Source organism: Cyprinodon tularosa, unplaced genomic scaffold (genome assembly GCF_016077235.1).
Source record: "Cyprinodon tularosa strain WSP-4 unplaced genomic scaffold, ASM1607723v1 ctg1, whole genome shotgun sequence".
In the NCBI taxonomy this organism is placed as follows: domain Eukaryota; kingdom Metazoa; phylum Chordata; class Actinopteri; order Cyprinodontiformes; family Cyprinodontidae; genus Cyprinodon; species Cyprinodon tularosa.
Genome location: NW_024037781.1, coordinates 5,211,459 through 5,233,767, shown reverse-complemented (window position 1 = coordinate 5,233,767; position 22,309 = coordinate 5,211,459). Strand labels below are relative to the sequence as shown.

At 37.8% G+C, this 22,309-nt stretch overlaps 1 protein-coding gene across 1 annotated transcript; it reads left to right on the top strand.

Moving 5' to 3' along the window:
* The first annotated feature begins 9,426 nt into the window (after nt 1-9,426).
* On the top strand, nt 9,427-20,626 carry ndfip2 (Nedd4 family interacting protein 2). Its single transcript, XM_038287969.1, has 8 exons — nt 9,427-9,624; nt 15,392-15,593; nt 15,801-15,931; nt 19,035-19,122; nt 19,224-19,348; nt 19,420-19,486; nt 19,587-19,692; nt 20,250-20,626. The coding sequence occupies exons 1-7, from the start codon at nt 9,598-9,600 to the stop codon at nt 19,688-19,690; spliced, it is 744 nt and encodes a 247-aa protein (XP_038143897.1). The 5' UTR covers nt 9,427-9,597; the 3' UTR covers nt 19,691-19,692; nt 20,250-20,626.
* Nucleotides 20,627-22,309: the final 1,683 nt, after the last annotated feature.

Sequence of the window (22,309 nt, the reverse complement as noted above, 5' to 3'; positions counted from 1 at the left end):
AATCACCAGGCACAACAGAGGTAATGTGAGGCGGTATTCTCGAGCTCTGACAGGGGCAAACCGTGGTAAAGAGGGCCCCAGAACAGGGCAGACGCCAGGCTGTTTCCCGTTCTTATGCTAAGTGACATAAGAGCAAGAGATTTAAGAAAGACAGCAGTAGATCATAAAACTCTGCTGGGCATGGAGAGCCCCAGAGTGGGGAAGAGGTGACTGCTAAGTGGAGGGAAGACGACAAATAAAAAATTATTTAACAGCATAGTTTACTTCTTCTCTCGACAACATTATTTTCTCTATGTTCCTTTTTGATTGAAAAAAGCTTGCAGTTCGCTACAGTCATTCACCCTACGTCACAGCCACATCCAGTCCCCGATTGGCTGTTGCGACGCAACAAGACACAGAATTTAAGATTTTCCAACTTCATCAACTGTTGCTTTGCCTCCATCGCAGGTGTCAAGTTGCTACTGTGTCAGTTAAATACCAAGATCACGTCTGTGGTGTCTCTAGAAACATGTCTGTGGCATAGCTTATGTCAATTTGCTTCTATTAGGTGTCTGTATAGTTCTATCTCATGCTACATCTTGTTAACCTTTGCATCAACAGCATCACTGACAAATGGGCTTGCACAATTTAGCCATTATAGCAGGAAAGTTCTTAAATATTGCTGGAAACTGGTTGAACCTTGAAATATCATTACTCCTCTGTCAGCAGTCAGGAACTGTGCGGAACTCAGTTTTATGGGACAAACCTTTTGCTCTTTGAGACTGCAGAATACACAAATTATTATCAAGTTATGAATAAATCTAAAATTCGGCAGAGGAAGTGATGTAAATTAGACTAAAGATGTGTGATGATATTGGCAATGAGATGACAGGAGGAAGAGCCCTTCTCTTGTTTCGTAAAATCAAAACCAACTTCAGCTTGGTGTGTATTTCCTCTTATTATTCATGTAATAGTTTTTTGCTTTGGCCATGTGTTGAGATTCAGAGGTTAAGATTTGGTTTGTTTTTTATTGAAGTTATCAGGTTTTACCTTATGTTTGGGCAGGAAACAGTCAGCTCTCGCAGCCCCTGTAGTGAGCTTTAGCACGCTCACTGCCAGCCGCCACACTAAACCAACCTGTCGGCCACAATGCTACAGCTGCAGTCACACAAGGAAGTGATAAGAAGCAATATAGTCAGACAGGAGTCACAAACACTATCAGCTTCCTCTTTTCCGCCTCTCGCTTGCCAAGAAATTAGCCACCGCCCTCATCTAGATACCCCAAAACCTATGGACTTCTTTATAGGTTGCTTTGATCCCATAAAGGCATCAATTGAACCTGGGAATCTAGTTCTGGTAAATTACTCGTATTATGTATAAAAAGGTATTTATTCTTGCTTCGCAGTCCTAACATTTGGATATACATTTGCATAGGATGCAAACCTGCAACCATGTGAAGCTGCAGCTTGTAGCCCAACAAAGCAAACAGTTCATCTTGTTGAATCAAACCCTCACCTTACAGTCAAATGAAGTCAAGCCTTAATGGCAGAAGAATGAGTCTGCCGAGCGAAAAAGCTTCACCATCTGACAGAAACACCCACATCTTTCTTTATATAACACCTTTTAATAGCACCTATTTACCTTGAAATGATGTTGCCAAGTAACAGCCTCCCAATTGTGTGGTGTGTGCATGTAGGAAGAGGCTGTGCATGTGGTGTCAGTGATGGATGTCCTGAGGTGCCATTATTGGTTGCAGAACATTTCTTCAATAGCAGCTGCCCAAATGACAGAGTTCCTTTAACTTTCCTGTTGCCCTGCTGCTGTCCGATGGGTCGAGCAGGATCTTGGAATCTTGCTCTCAAGGGGAAAAACACTATATGATGCAATATACTCCTGTTTTGATTTTTTCGTACAACTTTCTCCCCCTCTACAGCTTTCCAACTCAGCATGATCTGCTTAACTGAAACATGTACTACAGTAATCCCTTTCTTAGTGAATGGGATTAATGTTTAATTCAAGATGAGCCTTTTATCGGTACCTCACTGTGCATAGGGTGACTTCAGCCAGCTTTTTATCAGGCTGAAGGATAAGTATGAGCACTAATACGATAGACAGAAAAGATTTCAGTGGAAATAACTGGCTGTATTTTAGATTTGAAAAGGGGGAATTTATCATCAATTCAGCGAAGTGAGTGAGTCACCAAGGTTAAACATGATAACGGCAATGTCGGAGAAATGCATTAGCAGTGGTTCCAACCACCAACCCTTTTCCTTTTCTTCCAATATTGTCCTTCAGTCTCTATTTTGCTGTTGTTTACTAAAAGAAAAAAAAAACATGCTTTATTTTCTCAAGCTTTTTAGTATCCCCCTTAAAACCCCTGCATTTCCATTTATAAAGGTCCCATTATGGGCTGATCCCTTGTAATGTTGATCCAGGATTATCCCAAAAGCAACAACACATGATGGAATCAAATTTGAGACCAGGTAAAGAAACAAACCTGACTTGTTCTGTGTGTTACCTAAGAAGCATGTGGCATTTTTAAAAATGTAATGTTTAGGCTGTTGAATTTTCTCCAAGACACGTTTGGGCAAACAGGAGCTCTTGATCTTGTGATTTACAGTGCAAAGAGCCATACAACCTATTTTTCTTCTGCTTGGGTGTCCCATGCATTTATGGAATTCAGATAACTCTTAAGTCTAAGTAATCATATTTTCAAATGATTAATACAAATGCAGAAAGGTGTTTACCACTGGCTTGCAGCTTCAGGGTTAAAAGCTTTTTTCAGATGTTTCAACGGGGGCTCTGCTTTTGTTCGTTTTCATCGTGCAAAGAAAAACAGGGCCATTGTGATGCTTTAAATTATGTTGTTATCTGCATAACTTCTGTGTAATATACTGCCCATTATTATACAAAAAGTTTTTAGTAAAGTGTAATTATTATGTTTTTATTCATCACAGCAAACATGTCAGGCTATGGGAGAGACTGACATTTTTTCGGGAATCCCACGGGTCACGGGATTCCTGTGGGATGGGAGTCAGTATTAGTAACGATCACGTGATTGGGACGGTACAGGATTAAACATTAACGGGAGCAGACGGGAGTGGGAGCAAACCAATAGTAACTAAAAAAAAAAAAAAAACTAGTATCGATGCCAAAAAATAAATAAAATAGAAAGAAAAAAAATCCAGTACTGGTGCCGCCATTTTGTAGTTTTTTTTCCTTGAAGCCTACACTATAATGCGAGTCAAAAAAACTACACGACCCAAAAACCAACAGTGCTTCCACTCTGAGTTTTTCACCCGCGCTCAAAAACAACAATGGAGGGACCAACAGTTACTACAGTTAGAAACAGGAACTTAACTGACCCTTCATAGAAATTCAGATTCAATGTATTGGCAGAAATCTTATTGAAGACAACAAGAATGGGAGTGGTGCGAGAGCAGGAGTCATTCTGAATGGGAGCGGGATTAATTTCACCAGGAGTGGCACGGGACAGGATTAAGATTTCTACTCTGGCCCAGGATCGGGACGGGACACAATTTTTTTCTGTGGGAGTGGGACAGGACAGGAGTGAAAATCCACTCCCGTGTCAGTCTCTAGGCTATGGGAGAGTCAGAACTTTAGCTCCCCCTACTGGTTGCAGTTTTGCTAAATGTTCTGCAGGCGTTAACGCCACAGTCCCGATACAATACCCCCACTCTTACCCTTGCGTATTTCAGCTGCACATTCCCCCTCAGGATTCCAGTGCGTAGTGTTTCCCAATCCTGTCCCCATCCGATCCGTCCTGGAAGCACGATCCGTCCTGCGGATGCGTGAATAGATATACATCCAGGTGTCCAGAAATAATAAAATCACGTATTTCTATCCTTAACTCACTAAAGAATATTGATACACATCTGTAAAAAATGTTTTATGACTTTTGTGAGACAATTTTTATGCTTTTTACATTTTCTTCATCAAACTGCTTCCCTGACATCATCACCAGACATGCTTAGAGCATTCCGGCAAAATATGATTAAACCAAAGCACTATATAGCATAAGGTTAAAACGAAAACATAAAACTCAAAACGACTAGATTTATGTGTAAATCCAAAGCCAAAAAAGTTTGCCACCTGAAGTAGCATAGGATCCCGTTTCTGGTGCAGAACGGGCAAATTTAGACATTTATTTTCTTAGGAAAAATATTATTTACCCTTAACACATTATATTGTAGTACTTTTACTATTTTTGGGAAGGGAAAACATTATTTAAGTATTTTCAACTAAATAAAATTGAGGACGACCTGGAAGTATATCTGGATGCGCATGCGTAAATGAGCTGATGGCGCATGCGCAGAAAGCACCGTGCTTCCAGGACGGATCGGGTAGTGACTTTCTGAGGACGCAGCCCATGAATTCGAAGAGGGCCAAATCCTCCAGAGCGGTTTTTGGCCACGCCCTCTATGCTCCCTTGATCCTCACTTGAGCTGTGGAAAGCAGACTCCTGTAAAGTTTATGGCCCACAATTCACTGCTGCATGTTACGTTTTAAGTAAAAAAAAAAAAAAAGAGAAACGTAGATGACGATCCAGCTCCAGTGACTTGCTGTTCAATTTTGGTAACCATAAAAATTCCTGTAAATCAACCCTACAACACAGTATGTTTTTGTTCTCTAAACTGATATATATTCAGTCATTCTTCTACAGAAGGTCCTACTTTATTGATTATTCAGGGGGATAATTTGGAACAAAAAGTGAATTTTCGTTATTGAGGGGAAAGTTATTTTTAAAGATTTATTAGATGTTAATCTTTTTTATTATTTTTTTATATTCACCCAACCTAAATAAACATAATCATAGACACTCTGAATCACTATATAAAAACATATACAAAGCCATACCTAAACCCTTTAATTCAAATAATCTAGATTAATCTGTTTACAGTCATAACATTTCCCTAACCTTCTAAATTGAAATAGAGATATTTATGACATATACTTGATGATAAATGTGTGGTTTAATAATGAATCAGTCAATAAAACATATTCTATTCGGTAATTATAAATAAGGACCTTATATAGAAGAAAATATAACATTTAATAACAATGAGCCTCAATAATATTCACTTTCAATTTGTTTAATTTCTCCAACTGTTAAAGAAACCAAATTTAAAATACGAAACCAAATTCATTCCCAAATACATGTTGGAAATACATTTTAAAGAAGAGATTTAGATTTGAAGGAGATGAATTGTGTACTATTAAAAAGGCAAGAATTGCCTTTATTTACTGCGTCTATCTCATGTTGCTGGTTACACAATTAGTAGTCATGATTGATTTAAGTTCAAATTTTGAATTGGCTCATAAGATTCTACATTGGCAGTACTTTTAATTTTTAAATATCCAGTAAAAATATTCACACCTTAAAGTATTTTTAATGAGTTTTAGATTATTCTTGTATATCAGAGTTTGGCAACCTGCGGCTCCAGAGCTGCAGGTTGCAGCTTAACACCACCCTTGCTGCTCCCTTGAACTTTAAAAAAAAATGGAAAAAGATGGATTGTTTTGTTTTTTTGTTTTAATATGGTGTGCAGTAAGTCAACCATTCATTGTTTTCCAATGCTGTACAATTTTGTGCAGCATATATTTCAGCGTGACATGGTGCCAAGCAGGTGGCTGTTGTAAACAAACAGGCGGGTAAGTCTTGGGCCATGGATCCCAAAGGGAAAAAAAAAGGAAGATAGCTGATGAGAACAGAGGATTCAAAGAAGAATAGACCAAATCATTTGCTTTCATTACCGATGTGGAAGGATTGCCTGCATCTTTGCTTTGTAATGAGAAGTTGCCAAATAATAAAAAGGGTCATTTGGAAAGGCATTTCCAGGGAAGGCATGCTAAATATGCACCCGACCACCAAGTTTGTAGTAAGAGAAAAAGTGAGATTGCAGAACTTCTGGATAAATTATAGGAGAGCAAAGATAGATTTAAGAATTGAATTGCATCTCTAAACTCCACTAATGGTGCTAGTTTTGTTGCAAATATGGAAAACCGTTCACAGATACAGGTATCGCTCTTATGAAGGTATGTGAACTTTCTTCCATTTTTTTAACCGCAAAACCTCATAATAAGAATAACAATAAAAAATCTGATTCCTTTATTGTTTTTCTATAATTTCATCACTGCAACAAAACCTAATACATTAATACTGTATTGGAATTTAAAGTTAAAGCACCAAATATTGTATAGCAGAGTAGTCACATGATGTCATGTTTGCTCTATGATAAACATTTAATCATGAATGTTTATTATATATTTAAGCCCATGTCATCCTTTAGTATAGTGGGCCAATACCCTTAGAGCTGGCATGCCCAAAGTCGGACCTCGAGGGCTGCCGTCCTGAAAGTTTTGAAGGTTTGTCTGCTTCAGCACACCTGATTTTCATTGATAGCTGATTAGCAGGCTTTTTGCTAAACTTAACCATTAGAATCGGCTGTGCTAGAGGAGGGAAACATCTAAAACCTGCAGGACAGCGGCCCTCGAGGACCGACTTTGGGCATGCTTGACTTACAGATTTGTTTTTGGTCCAATATGGCTCTTTGAACAGTTTGGATCGATGACCCATTCCTATATCCATACAATAAAATAAAAAAATATAGGTAAAATATTGTATAAAATGTCTGAACACTTTTTTTTTCTAAGATATATTTATTTTCATTTTCTTTCTACATGCAAATAGATTCAGTTAGGCTTAATTCTCTTATAGATTTTCTTGTATTCTAATGTGTAATTTTGTATCTTCTCCTATATTAAAGCTGAAGTCTGTAAGTTTTTAAAAATCACTTTTTTGTCATATTGGCTAAAACTGTCCCTATGCCCAGACAGCAGTACATGTGATATGTAACCTGTGAAAAAAACTGCTTCAATTGGTCCCGCATACTGCCTGTATTTCAATCTGGAAAGAATAATTCGGGACGAGTTCTCTCCTCAATGTTACAGACTGCAGCTTTAAGATATATACCTTTCACACCGCTAAAATTTTTACCTTTTTATTGCAAAAATAAGGTTGAAAAAATAGTAAGCTCTAGTGTCTGTGCTAAAGAAAATAATTGCTTCAGGTGTAATTATCAAAAATAATACATATTTTACTGTGTATGTGGATACAAAAGTATTTCTTGTTGAAGTTATATTTTTGCCAGTTAAATTGCAAAAACAGAAATGGGTCCTGACACTTTCAATGTCTCTGTTATTTCACAGGACGCAAGTACTGTCCCAATTTTGCACGCTTGTGATTGAACCTTTAGGTGCACTTCCTCCATGTGCACACTTAGAGGGGCTTAGAGTTTAGTGAGTATTGGAACTGAGCCAATGGTGCTCTCCCCGTGAAATCCGTCACCAAAACCTCAGAAGTAAGCTGGCGAGTGTGTATCAACAGTAAAAGGAACTTCCTTCAAAATAAATCAATAAAATGGTAGCTCCTTATAGTGCATCTGTTGCAGTATACAGTAAACTCCCCAGTCCAGATTTTTTTTCAACAAAACCTAATTTTGCAAAGGTCAAGCTACTTTATGATGCATTCAAGTCAAGTCGCACACAATATTGCCCAAACTGAACATATACATTTTTTTATTTTCCAACCTACCATTTTTACATTCTTGACCATTAAAGAGTTGTTAGTAAATAATAAATCGAATAAACTCCAACCACATTACTGAACAGTTTTTGAAATAATGCAATGGAATAAAGTGTTATGAGAAAAAAAAAAAAAAACATTTTAATCGTAACCTATGGGGGGTTGTGCATACTGTAAGTGTGCCAGTCACTAAGTATTTGTTGTTCAATAATAAAATGGCATTAAAGCAATTCAAATGTAATAATAAAAGTTTATGGATTTTGTTTTTCCATTCCATTCCAAAGGGGTGACCCGTTCGTCCTTGTTGGGCTGTGTATATAGCCTGGAACTTAACGCTATTCCTGACATTTGAAATTGAAAAAGCTTCCTGCATGGGAAGCGAAACATCTTCAAACTTGGAAACATAGTCCAGTGGGTTTTTTTTTTTTACTTTTTTCAAATCCATGATGAGCAAACACCTGTGAGAACAGATAGGCTACAGAGTTGTATAGTTTCAGATACCAAAGAATGTTTTCCAAATTTGTATGAAAAAAGCAGAACAAGCCCAGGAACAGATTAATATTTAAAAAAATAATAAAAAAAGATTGAAAAAAAATAAATAAATAAACGGGAAGAGTGGGCACCACATGTTCAGACATTTTTACCTGAAGAGATTCTCTAATTACAGACATCCAATGTTCAGAACATGTAGTTACCTGGAATTCCGGTTGTCGTTTTCCCATCTTTAAATAAAAATATTCCTTTAAAAAACTGTATTATTTGTTTCATCACATCACGCTGGCAAGCGCTAATTAACCTCCACAGCTGTGAGCTGAGGTTTTCAGCAGGAAAGAGTCACGCGACCTGCATGTCCGTTAATTGGTGTCACGTGACCCCATACCGAATACGTTTCTTAACCCTTTATAGGACAAAATACCGTTTTTGGTCACTTGCATACCCTTACAAATGGAGTCTTATGTATGACTATCTTATAAACTGGAAAAAAGTCTAGAAATAAGTAAAAATTTATCAAATTAAGTGTATTTACCCCTAATTTGAGTAGGTAAATTAGATGATTTGCCAATGAAATCAGTATTTTTACTCTTAAAATAAGATATTTAGATAAAATGCACTTGAAATAAGACAATGCAATTGCGTTTTTCTAATTTAAAATGTAAATTGTCTTGTTCCATTGGCAAAATGTCTGTCTTACCTTCTCAATTCAAGAGCAAATGCACTTATTTTAAGAAATAATATAGATTTAAATTTTTTCCAGTGTAGAAGCACTTTTGTTATTTTTTCTTAATATATTTGGGCAAGTTGGTGATTCTTGTTCTTACATTAATTTTTGCCATCAAAATATCCATATTTTTTTAATGATACAAATAAGTCTTTTTTTTTTTTGGCTTGAAATTTAGATTTTTTTAAAGTATTTCACTGAGCGCCCTATAAAGGGTTAAGTGACCCAGTAGTTGCTGTCTTTAGCACAGTACTCTCTCCCAATATTTACTTATGTATTTATTTATGCATTTATTAATTTACTAAAGTAGGCCTACTCCAGTATATAAATCAACATGAAAAACTTTTTTTTTTATCGTTCTATTCATTATTATATTATAACATTATTATATTATTATTCTGTAACATGTGAGCTGTTGCTTATTTTCTCTATATAATTATTAAAGAAATGTAGCCCTTGTGTTATATTTAGATATTTTGGATTATATGCAGTTTACGTAAAAAAAAAAAAGCCGGTTTGGTTCAAGACGTCTGATCATCTTTTATTCTGAAATCTTAAATCGGAAATGAATAAGATGACTTCCGTTTGAAGCTGTCGTTATGAAGCTTTACTCACTCTGCTGTTTTTCGAGCGAGTGCGTCGAGATTGCAGCCATTACTCACTGTGCTGCCAGTGCTTCACACATCTCTACCGCTTTAAGTCTCTCCGTGACAGAAACCGCCTGAATAAAGGCAGGCTAAATTATCCTCTCTGTTTACTGGGCTGGCCTCCTCGCCAGCCGAACCACACCGACATGGACCCAGCAAGCCGTTACCAAGTGGTAAGTGTTTCTAACGGGCAGGAAATCCAAACATTCGGAGGAAAATCGGTCTAACAACAAACAAGGCCTTGCGGAAAAATACGGCGCACAAAGTACAACTTTTTTTGTAAACACTTGTGACAGTACATTAACTTAAAATATCAAAAGAATGTCTGAATATCACTAGTGTTTAATATTTATTAAGATAACTTTTTTAAACCAGTTTTCGATTAACCACTTCCGCATTTGCTAGCGTAACGTTAGACACGAACAACAACAAAAGCTATTTCTTAACATCTACTTAATTATTCTTTTTTTTAGTATTTTTGTGTGTGACGTTTTAGTATTTCTTTTCTCCCTGTTGCTAAATATGTTTTATAATATTTGAACTGGTAATAATTATAAAACATATTATAAATATTTGTGGTTTAGCAAGCTAGTTCGTTAGCATGTTAGCTTCTCAGCCGAGTTTCGAGCCTCCGAGAAAAGGCGATAAGGCCATGAAACGGATTACTTTTTCTCGATAGGGACCGACATAAAAATATCTGATAAAATAACCTTTTTTTCAGCTTTTGACCTTTCTGCTAAAAGATAAGGCGATGTGTTATGTGGAATATGGTTTCATAAGCTAGCAAAGCTCTGTTAATATAAGTTGAACTTGTTTTGGTTTTCTTTTTCCCTTTAGGTTTTATTGTTTTAAAAAGTTAAATTATTTAATAAAAGAAAACAACAACAAATAACATAAATTGCTTTTAAACTAGCATTTATTTCATTCCATTCTGTCTGGGAAGAAGAAATCCTTATTCACCTACTGTAAACAATGAAAAACAAAACAAAAAATAAAGTTTTCTGCTTTGCAAGCAGTTATGATTTTATTTGATCCTGATTTTCCTCCAAAACTGAAATTGTGTTAACAGAAAATCCCAAATGTAAATTTAGTCACATCTTAAACCTGTTTTAGTAGTAAAAAAAAAAAAAAAAAAAGATTAGGATTTTATCTTAGGCTCTTTTAGTGTTTTCAAATCATTTATAAAACTTTTAAAGCACTTGCAGCCTCTAGACTAGTTAATCGTAACCGTAAATATGTCTTTATAGTTAAATGTTTTCACAAGGTGTTCCAATCACTGTTGCTGTAAAACAAGCCCTCATCACTGCTGTGTTATGGTTTTGCTTTATTTGTCTGTTTGTTCATCAAACATGCACTATTCTCGCACCAAGGGATAACTGCAAATTAAGAAGGGATACTACTTTAAGGTTCTTAAATCGAAGTTACATTCATTGTTTGAGTTCTCTTGTTTACATTTTAAACAAACCTCCTGATGCATCGTTTTACTGATGTACCTCACTGAGAAAATCTAGATGCTTGTAAAAACTAATTTAACAATCTCAGGTTAATCGAATCCAAGTTAGAGGAGTTTGGATAGAAGTAAAACAACTGAATTGACAAACCGCTTTTAAAGGTTCAGATACCTAACATGTCATGACCAAACAAAGCAGAGACTGCAGCAACTGTGCCGATTCCAAGAATGATGCAACAAACACTCATCGGCTTGTTTTATTTCATTCTTTTTTTTTAAGTTTCTCAGGGATCCGCCTCGGCGTCGTTTTACTCCTCGCCACATCGATCCATCCGTCCTGTTTGTTCTCTAAATATTCCTCTGGTTTCAGTTGGATTTAGACACACAAGGAGGCTTGTGGCGATGCTGTTAATATCTTATGTAACCCCCCCACCACCACCAAATCAACATAAGGCTTTGTCCTTGATTCTGAGCCAACTATTGGCCAGTCATTCCCTTCTTGCTTTGTGTGCTGATAAAAGGAAATCCATCTAATGATAAATATTTTTGTATATCTGTTTGCTGACAAAGTAAAACCTAGGCGTTCTTGGTTTTTAAACATGACTGTTTCTTTAAAAAGCTGCTCTGATCTTAGTCAGAGCTGTGATTAAAAAAAACGGTGCTACCCCGACTGGCAGAGGCGGTAAACCACAGCCTGTTTGTGGAACAAATTCAAAATGGTGAATTCCTTTTTTTTTCTTTTTTTTTTTTTTTTTTTTTCTTGCTTTTTAAATGCGTAGTTTTCCTGTAAGATCATCCAATTCTTGTTGTAAAAGAAAAATAAGGGTTTTGGTTTTTATAGTTGGAATTTTTTTAGCTAATTACTCTTTCCTGGTTGTCGCTCTTGCCGTTCTCTCCCCGCCGACCTACATAGGAATTTGTTGAAACCCTCGACAAGCTGGACTCGTTCGGCGGCTTTGACGCAGCTTTCGTTTTTCCCCTGGCGGGGTGTAGGTTAGACGTGAAGGTGTACGTTCACCGCCCCTTTTTATGCTGCTGAGGTTCTCCGGAAATTGCCTAACCTGGTGGCTCGAAGTACGACGGTGGCAGAGATGGCGCTGGCCTTTTTTTATAGTGTACTATGAGCTTATCTATGGTTTCGTTTGATGCTTCTGCCCTCCTTCAGAGCAAGATACAAGATAATACACAACAGGAAGGATCTGTAGCCTGTTTTTTTTTTTTTTTATTAAAAAATTTTTTTTTTGGTTAGAATGCAAAAAAAGGAGCTGGGTTGAAGTTTTGTTCATGAAACATGTAAGCTTTTCGAGGAGTTGACAATATTCCTCCTGGTTGTTTACCTCCTGGGTTCCCATCACACCCTGGTGGCCCCTCTGTAATTTCAGAAGCAGTTTGGCTCCTGCCTCTGACAATAATTTATACAGGTGCTGGTCATAAAATTAGAATATCATGAAAAAGTAGATTGATTTCAGTAATTCCATTTAAAAAGTGAAACTTGTATATTATATTCATACATTACATACAAACTCATATATTTCAGATGCTTATTTTGTTTAATTTTGATGATTACAAATGACAACAAATGAAAATCTCAAATTCATCATATCAGAAAATTAGAATATTGTGAAAAGGTTCAAAATTGATGGCCCCTGGTGCCACACTCTAATCAGCTAATTAACTCAAACCACCTGCAAAAGCCTTTAAATGGTCTTTCAGTCTAGTTCTATAGGCTACACAATCATGGGGAAGACTGCTGACTTGACAGTTGTCCAAAAGACGACCATCGACACCTTGCACAAGGAGGGCAAGACACAAAAGGTCATCGCTAAAGAGGCTGGCTGTTCACAGAGCTCAGTGTCCAAGCACATTAATAGAGAGGCGAAGGGAAGGAAAAGATGTGGTCGAAAAAAGTGTACAAGCAAGAGAGATAACCGCACCCTGGAGAGGATTGTGAAACAAAACCCATTCAAAAATGTGGGGGAGATTCACAAAGAGTGGACTGCAGCTGGAGTGAGTGCTTCAAGAACCACCACACACAGACGTATGAAAGACATGGGTTTCTGCTGTCGCATTCCTTGTGTCAAGCCACTCTTGAACCACAGACAGCGTCAGAAGCGTCTTGCCTGGGCTAAAGAGAAACAGGACTGGACTGCTGGTGAGTGGTCCAAAGTCATGTTCTCTGATGAAAGTAAATTTTGCATTTCCTTTGGAAATCAAGGTCCCAGAGTCTGGAGGAAAAGAAGAGAGGCACTTCATCCACGTTGCTTGAAGTCCAGTGTAAAGTTTCCACAGTCAGTGATGGTTTGGGGTGCCATGTCATCTGCTGGTGTTGGTCCATTGTGTTTTCTGAGGTCCAGGGTCAACGCAGCCACATACCAGGAAGTTTTAGAGCACTTCATGCTTCCTGCAGCTGACCAACTTTTTGGAGATGCAGATTTCATTTTCCAACAGGACTTGGCACCTGCACACAGTGCCAAAGCTACCAGTACCTGGTTGAAGGACCATGGTATCCCTGTTCTTAATTGGCCAGCAAACTCTCCTGACCTTAACCCCATAGAAAATCTATGGGGTATTGTGAAGAAGAAGATGCAATACACCAGACCCAACAATTCAGAAGAGCTAAAAGCCACTATTAGAGCAACCTGGGCTATCATAACACCTGAGCAGTGCCACAGACTGATCGACTCCATGCCACGCCGCATTGCTGCAGTAATACAGGCCAAAGGAGGCCCAACTAAATACTGAGTGCTGTACATGCTCATACTTTTCATGTTCATACTTTTCAGTTGGCCAACATTTCTATAAATCCTTTGTTTTTATTGGTCTTCAGTAATATTCTAATTTTCTGATATGATGAATTTGAGATTTTCATTTGTTGTCATTTGTAATCATCAAAATTAAACAAAATAAACATCTGAAATATATGAGTTTGTATGTAATGTATGAATATAATATACAAGTTTCACTTTTTAAATGGAATTACTGAAATCAATCTACTTTTTCATGATATTCTAATTTTATGACCAGCACCTGTAGACTCAACTCAGCAGTTAGGTCCCTTCATTCACTGATTAGGTTTATGCCTCTCAGTTTTCCTGCTGCACCTGAACCATTGGGGGAAAACATTCTGTTTAGGCCAAAGGTGCAGCTGGATTCTGTTAATCTTACACTGACTGAAATACGCAGCATTTCTTCTTTTTTTTAATGTTTTTATTATTATATAGAGGACACTGTTTAAAAAAACAACATATGCAGCATTTCTAAATGTTCATATAATTGTCGAAATTGGAACCTTTGACGACTTGAAGGTAAAAAATGTTCATGTGAGAAATTTAAGGAAATTGTTTTAGAAATAACTGTAATTGGATGTTAGATTGGAAGTATTATAAGACCCCTTACTGGTGCATAAAGGAAAATAAGATAGAAAATTCAAAACATGTTTAAGCTAAAGAAACTTAACATATCAAAAACCATCAAAGAGGAGGAGACATGTCCACTTCCTGTTATTGTTTTTCTTAGTTTTTTTTATTTTTTCAGAAAACTATAATTTTGAAGTTGTTGCAAAATACCTGACTTCTGGAAGGAGGCCCACATCGTACCGCTGCCACCTCCTTGCTTTATAGTCATTTGTTTGGTTCATTTAATGATATAGTTTCAGCATCTCGACCAGTTTTTTTTTTTTTTTCCTCAAACAATTTATAGTGAAAAGTTGTATGCTTTCTATATTTTTATTACCGCATATCTTTTCTTTCAGTTATAACTGGAAAAAATACTGCCTTAAAAATTGGTAAAATTACTTTTTTGTGTTATGTTTTTCAGTTTTAAAGAGAAATAGCACATAAGTAAAAGCAGCAGTAATAATAATATCCTTCAGCACCAGATTCATTAGCCAGACAGTCAAATCTGTACCAATTGTGGTCTCCCCCCCCCCCCCCCCCCCCCGGACTAAAAATGTGTTTATTATAAAGCCCATAAATGGTGTTAGTGAGCTGCGGCTGCAGGAGGATCCCCAATGATTAACTTTCCACCTCTGTGCTAGGTGGTTACTGAGGATTATGTGTTATGTTGCAGTTTATCTGACTGTACATATTCAAATATTTCCAAATCTCTTAACATTTTAGTCTGCTGAATGTGACATGGCGATGATCCCAAATCTGCAACAGAAAAGCAGGATACGGGTGTTTATATGAACTGATCAAAGTCCAAACAATGACCTGATTCAGCTGTCATGCAAACTGTTGTCTCTTAGCAGCTGCTGGCGAAATAAAAACAGACCATGTGAGGCCGGTCTAGTTACTAAATACCTATTTGTACAAACATTCAAGTTGATTCTGAAGCAGTTAGCGGCGGACTTATGTCTTCTCAGGTTGTTTCTGTTGCAGCTGGTACTGTGCTCAGTCCGATGAGAAACTCTGAGGTTGGCCCTCCAGCAGATGATCAGATGATATGCTCGCGCACGACTCTAAAACTCCCCTCTCCATTTTCTCTCGCAGTTGCACAACGAAGAAGATTCTTCAGAGGCTTCCCCCACCGAATCACAGCCCTGCACCTCAGCGTCAGCCAGGGCTGACGCATCTGGACAGGACCAGAGGGAGAGCCAGGCCAGCGCGGCTCCAGCTCCTGCAGCAGCGGAAGCAGAGGCGCCGCCGCCTCCATACGCCTCCATCGAGCCGGGGGCGACTGCCGCAGCACCTGGTATTACTTTAGATGATCCTTTACAGCCGTTTCCAAAGTGTGGCTTGAAGCTTCCAGGAATGGCAACAGGATTAGATTTTTGTGGCTTTTGAACCAATGAGTCAGAGCCAAGTTCGATGACAGCATCACCACATTGTCATTCAGACCATACACGTTTCTGCTTCTGTTTTCTCTGACCAAGCCTTCTTCCATCTGCTGTTTCCACAGACACCAGTTTCCAAGGCGACTTCCCAGTCCCTCCACCCTACAGTGTCGCCACGTCACTACCAACCTATGACGAAGCAGAGAAGGCAAAAGCAGCCGCCCTGGCTGCCTCTGCTGTAGAGGTTTTGCCCCGGGTAAGGCAACACACCCTAAGCTCCTAGTCCTCTTAAATGAACGTGGTCGACTTTCTGTAACAAGTTAGACTAAAAATCTTCGTCTTCACGTCATCGGACATTCTTGTTAGATGACTCGCAGCTAGTTCTAGCACCGTCGGATCACACTTCTTGTGTCTGACTCTAGAAGCTCTGATGTTATTTGTTTTCCGTTGAGGCTCCCATTTTGCTTCCTTTTTCAACTACCGTTGTCCTCTGTAAAAAATCTTCTCCAAGAGTTTTTCAGAAACAAAAAGAAAACCAGTGCCTTCATAAGCATCATTGTTATTCCACTTTTTATCTTTTTTACTTTGTGTTTTCGTCCTCCTGAAATCCTACCGTGTGTAAAGTAGGCTTTTTTTTTTTATTAAAAGGTTTTATTGATTGCATTTGTCTGAGTCTGTCCTGCTCGCTTTACACTAGAAAAAATGGAAATCTAGATAAGTAATTTTTTCTTAAAATAAGTACATTTATTCTTGGATTGAGGAGGTAAAAGAGACATCTTGCAGATGGAACAAGACAATTTACACTTACAATAAGAAAACACTTTTGCATTGTCTTAATTCAAGTGCATTTTATCTAATTATCTTATTTTAAGAGTAGAAATACTCATTCCATTAAAAGCGTTGGCAACGAATTTAATCATCGATTAGTTGTGTCGCGCGATTAATGCGTCATCCGCCGCCGCCGTCAACCAGGGGAAGAAAAAAAAATATGGCGGAGCGAGTCAGCGCCGCAGTTGCAGTGTTGCCAACTCAGCGACTTTTCAGACCCCTCCAGCGACTATTTTTCAAAAAAGCGACTAGCGACAAATCTGGCGACTTTTTACGGTGTCACTGGCGGCTTTTGCCTGCCGTGGGGCGCCTCCCCCATCCCAACGCCTTTCTCCCTCTCTCACAGGAATCCCTCTCAGCTCGGCAGTCAGAGCCGCAGGATTTTAGTGAGGAGTTTACCCTCAGCGTCCAGACGACAAATGAAGCGCGCATGCGCCAGGATTGACGGCGCAAATTGATCACAATAATTAAAATAGCCGGCGCTTTGTAAAGTGAAAAAAGTCGTAACATGCAACTTTTGTAAAAACAAATGAACATAGCACGGAAGCACCACTGTTATGACGCAGCACCTGAAAAGAAAACACGTTGGAGCCTTCAATGGCAGTGAAGAGAGCTGATCAGCAGGATGAGTAACCATGTTTGTTTCATTTTAAAGAGGGGAAACGTTACGTTAGTTTCTCAGGTAGCTCATCTGATGCTTTCCTTGCCTTGTTAGTAGGTTACAGACAGTGATAAGGTTGGCTTCTTATTTTACTTTTAATTTCATTTAAATTTGTTTAAGCAGCGTTTATATTTTCTTTATAAATAAATTAACTTGCAAATTATGAGGGCAAGGCTTTTAAAGTTTAAATCTTCTGGCAAAGATAAAGAAAAGAAGATCCTGCAATTTATGGAAGTAAAGCAGAACAAAATCCAGCAAGATCAGTAATATGTCAATTAATTATCTGCCACATTCCCATGTAAATATCTGTCTTTGGAGGATGTGTTTTTTAACACCCCTAGTTCTCTCATTTTTATTCCAAATACAATTTATAATTTGAATCACAGGGCTATTTTTATCTCTATGGTTCAGTATTTTCTCAAGTAGCAACTTTAACTGCTATACTTTCCTGTCTTAAAAGGCAGAACTCTTCTAGTCTAAAAAAACTCATTTGTTGAAATGGGGGGACCTATTGTTTGAACCCCTTAGGGGCTTTAAAAAACAAAAATGCCTGTCTCTTTTTGCGCTTTATGAAACAAAGTAGCCTATATTTTGTGGATGTACAGCTACATTTCTCATGTAAGTTTGCGTAGTTTTTACACAAACATTTATTTTTCATATTGCACCAGTACAGTTAATGAGCAACCTGTACTTGTGGGCTTGTTTGTTCTGTCTAAAATGTTTATTTTGGAATAAAGAGGTTAATATAAAATTTTTTTTTTGTCCGATTCATCGATTAATCGAAAAAATAATCGGCCGATTCATCGATTTTTAAAATAATCGTTAGTTGCAGCCCTAAACCTACCCAAATTAAGGGTAAATGCACTTAATTTAAATAATTTTTACTTATTTCTAGATTGTTTTTCCAGTGTATATCAGCAGTTTGTTTCCAAATGAGTCCAACCTGAGTGTTTATTTTTTTACTTTGCCACTGTTTCTCTCCTTCTGTCTCACTCGATACATCACTGCAGAGATCTGATTTAAATAGCAAATATCTAAAAACCACCACCTCACATGATAAAGGTTTTTTTTTATAAGCTATGGGTAAGCTTTGTTTGAACCGCTCCATGGTGGCCAGCTGATGTTTAGAGTCACTGTCCTGTCGGATGATGACCTTCTGTCTCCAAATTTTGAAGCTGTATGTTTTTTGTTTTATTCCAGATTGCGCAATTTTTAGCTCCATTTATCTTCCCAGCTTTGATCAATATCCTGTACTCCATAATTAATGCCACCACCACCGTGCGGTTTAGTAGGAATGCCGTCTTTATGTTGATGTACAGTACTGACTGCCCTTTTTTTTTTTTTTTGACAAACTCCAATGAGGATTTACATTTTCCGCCATTTGTAATTTAATTTTTTCTAACCTGTGTGAATTTCAAATATCTTTACTACCTTCTTCTTCTTCTCTGTTTCTATTATTTGTTTGTTTTATCTGCTTTGTGCCTTCATGATGATCTCTAATGAGCCTCTAACCTTCAGAGAACAGGTGCACTCATACGGAGTGACCTTTGTGGGAAATGTGTTGTACTATATTTATTTTTGGGTTTCAGATTAAGTGGTTTGACGAAAATTAGATTTTTTTTTTTATTTTAAATCTACAATTGTGTCAATCTGTCATTTAAAGTTGCTTCAAAACAACGTAGACTTGAGCATAGAAGCTATTAAACGGAATCTGCATGTGTAGCTCTGTTTGTTGGGAGGAAGCAGACTCATTTAGGGCAAAGAAGGGCAAACATGTTGTGCAACGTATCTATTGGTTTGATTTTCTCTTTTTTTGCCCTTTCTGTTTAACATTTTAAAGTCAAACCTTGTGTGTGTTCTGTGCAAAAAGGACGATGACTTCCCTCCCAGGGACGATTTCAGCGACGCCGATCAGCTTCGAGTCGGAAACGACGGAATCTTCATGTTGGCCTTTTTCAGTGAGGTTTTATTGTTCTTTTACATGAAACACATGAAATGCTAAATTTACAGCAGAGTATCAACGTTTGACATCAATTCCGTGTATCCCCCCACCCTTCAGTGGCCTTCCTGTTCAACTGGATCGGCTTCTGTTTGTCCTTCTGTCTGACCAACACCATCGCAGGGCGTTACGGAGCCATCTGCGGCTTCGGCCTCTCTCTCATTAAGTGGATCCTCATCGTCAGGGTGTGTTTCAATACACAGAGTTGTCTGTTGCGTTTTAAAGCTATTATTAAGATTTCTTTCTGTTTTCTTAGTTTTCAGACTACTTCACTGGCTATTTTAATGGCCAATACTGGCTGTGGTGGATCTTCCTGTTGCTGGGTGAGTGTTTGTAGCATCTCAGTTGAAAGCCAGCCTTAAAATAAAAGCATTATTAATAAAGAAAATGTTTTTGTTTTTTTTTTTGTTTTTTTTTATGCAGGCCTCCTGCTCTTCTTCAGAGGTTTTGTGAACTACCTGAAAGTGCGCAACATGTCAGAAAACATGGCCACGTCACACAGAACGCGCCTCTTCTTCCTCTACTGAAAGTAGGTTTCAAAAGGAGGGAGATCAAGAGTACGGAAGAGGATTAGGGCCACTGGAAAAAAAAAAGTTAACTGATTTTTAAATATCATTTCAGTTTAATATGGGGAAAAAAAGTCAGAATTCTGACTTAAATCTCAGAATTCTACTTTAATCTCAGAATTATGGATCTTAATGTAGATGGGCACCATGAAAGAGGAGAAGTGGGAGCACTCAGCTTCACTGACAAAGATGTGAGTTGTTTGGGAGGGCCAGTAACACACTGGTGGAATTAGGCAACTTTTTACGTGCCAGAGGGGTCCCTGGTGATGCTATTTCAATAATGGAAGAGCAGAAGGTGATTAAAACAAGAGAGCTAATCTCTAAAACAGGCATGGCTACGGCTTGATGCTAACATGTTTGCTAGCTGTCAGAATTCTGACTTTTATACTGAAATAAAATTTAAACATCAATTAACTTAATTTTTTCAGTTGCCCTAATCCTCTTCCGTAGAGCAGCGCCCTCTGCTGGATCAAAAGGAAAACTACAACGCTGACGTAAACATGCTGCTTTCTTCCTGCAGGTTTCCATGCTGACGGCATTCCTTTTTCCTGTGCAGTTCCTTCCCTCGCATGACTCGACCCCCGGTGCCCGACAGCGAGGAGAGGAAGCAGGGAAGGAAGGAAGGAAAGAAGTAAAGAGAAGGTGTTAGCATATTAATCCAGGAGTCTATTTCAATTTTAATTTGCTTTGAGGAAGATAATTAAATCCCAGAAGATTTTCCTCCATTCCACCTCTACTTGCGTCGGGCTTATGTGTTTCTTAAAGCACAACATAAAAAAAACCCCCAAATCTCTCTTTAAGAAAAAAAGAAAAGAAAGGAAAAACATGAAGGAATCTATTAAACTAAATGTAATCTGTATTTTTCCAGTTTGCAAATTCAGTGTTAAGAGTTAAAAAGAAAAAAAACAAGCAAAGGAAAGAATCCTTTCTCTTTGACAAACAGTTGAAAGTTGTGATCTAGTCTTACATTAACTGTGATGTAGCATTTGTTTTTACAGGAAAGGTAAGATGTGAAGCTCTGAACGCACCATCTGTGTTTTCCTGGTCGCCTTCCTGCTGCTTCCAAACCTTTAAGATCTGAGACTCCCTGTTCACTTTAAAGTAGAATCAGCCCCTAAAGGTTTAGACTGGAAGGACTTTTAACAGCAATACACCAGCTGTCCCTCCAAAAATCCGCTTACAAATGACCGAATCAACGATTTCTCTTGGATGCAACAGTGTTCTAAGCTGCATAAGGTCTCATCAGGTCTGGTGTAGTGGATGATGATGAAGTGTGTTCACATGCAGTGCTTTTGCTTATTTTGTTTTGACACTCTTTAGAGTGTAAGAGTCTTATGCAATTTAGCTGTAATTAATTTCTCTTATTGTGGCTATAAGGTGGTGTGTTATCGATGTAGGTGATTAGTTAACCCATCTCTGAACGAGGTCCAGACCGTTAGAAGGAAAACAACTTGTTCCGCATGACATGGCCGGATCTCTTTCGTCAGGATTTAGCGTTTTTAAGATTCGGGTTTTTGGGTGCTTCTTTCCTCGTTCTTTCCTCGTTCTTTCCTCTTTGACTGGAAAGCCTGGAGACGCGGTTTCGTCTCCGGTTATTTGAAAAAAAAAAAAATAACAGCAGTGATGTTGGCGTGATGGTGATGAAGTCTGGGGGAGGAGCGGGTGGATCTGGTCATGTGACTGAAGCCTGAGAAGATATAACGGAGGATAACATTTTGATTACTTTTTTTCGTCATTAAAGAAATATGTATATACAAGCTTATGCCAATTTATAATATTTGCACTTTGAAGTTCTTATGTACAAGATTTGTGAATCTGTTAAACTTGATGTGGAGGTAAAAAAAAAAAAAAACAACAAAAAACGTTAACCATCAAAGTTGTTTTTTTTTGTAACTGGAATTCTTAATCATCCCAAATGGATTATTTGCCTTTTGCACTTTTTTTTTGTTAAAATAGTGATATTTATGTCTTGTTTCACTGCTTTTAAACTAAACTGTTACAGCCTAAGTTTTGCCAAATCGTTTTCAAAATTGTTTCACTGGTGATATCCTACTAAAGCCTCTTTCAGCAATATCAAATCTTTGATTAGGTTAGAGCTCTGCTGCATGATACTGGCCTGAACCAGCACAGCTGGGTGATGCTAGGATTAATCTCTAAATACATGTTTGTCTTTGTAAATACAGGCAAAGTGTACGGGGTGCATTCTCTCCTGGGATGAGACTATGGAGGGGTGGGGGGGGTTTTAGCCATTATGCATTTATTGTAACTGGAAATAAAATGACAGATCTTTCAAAAACAAAATGCCAATAAAGTTCAAAAGCCTGCCACAGATATGTTTGAATTATTTATTCATTTTTATAAGAGTCTCAAAGGATTTGTTTCTGTTATTTGTTTAGTTTATACCTTTTTTTTCAGGGGGGGAATTCAGAAGAACAGCTGTTCCTTTTCCATAATCCTTATAACGGATTACAGTGTAATTAGAAGCCATTTTCGGCGCGTTAGAATAGAATCTCGATATAGATGTCCTGAAAGATCGGCTAAATTATAGAAAATGATTACCGCTGTCATATTAACCAAACA

Bases quoted from the DNA above. Each gene is read 5' to 3' on its own strand.
- ndfip2 (XM_038287969.1), top strand. From the start codon at position 9,598: ATGGACCCAGCAAGCCGTTACCAAGTG. The intron at 9,625-15,391 runs GTAAGTGTTTCT...TTTCTCTCGCAG, and splicing joins CAGCAAGCCGTTACCAAGTG to TTGCACAACGAAGAAGATTC. The intron at 15,932-19,034 runs GTAAGGCAACAC...CTGTGCAAAAAG, and splicing joins CTGTAGAGGTTTTGCCCCGG to GACGATGACTTCCCTCCCAG.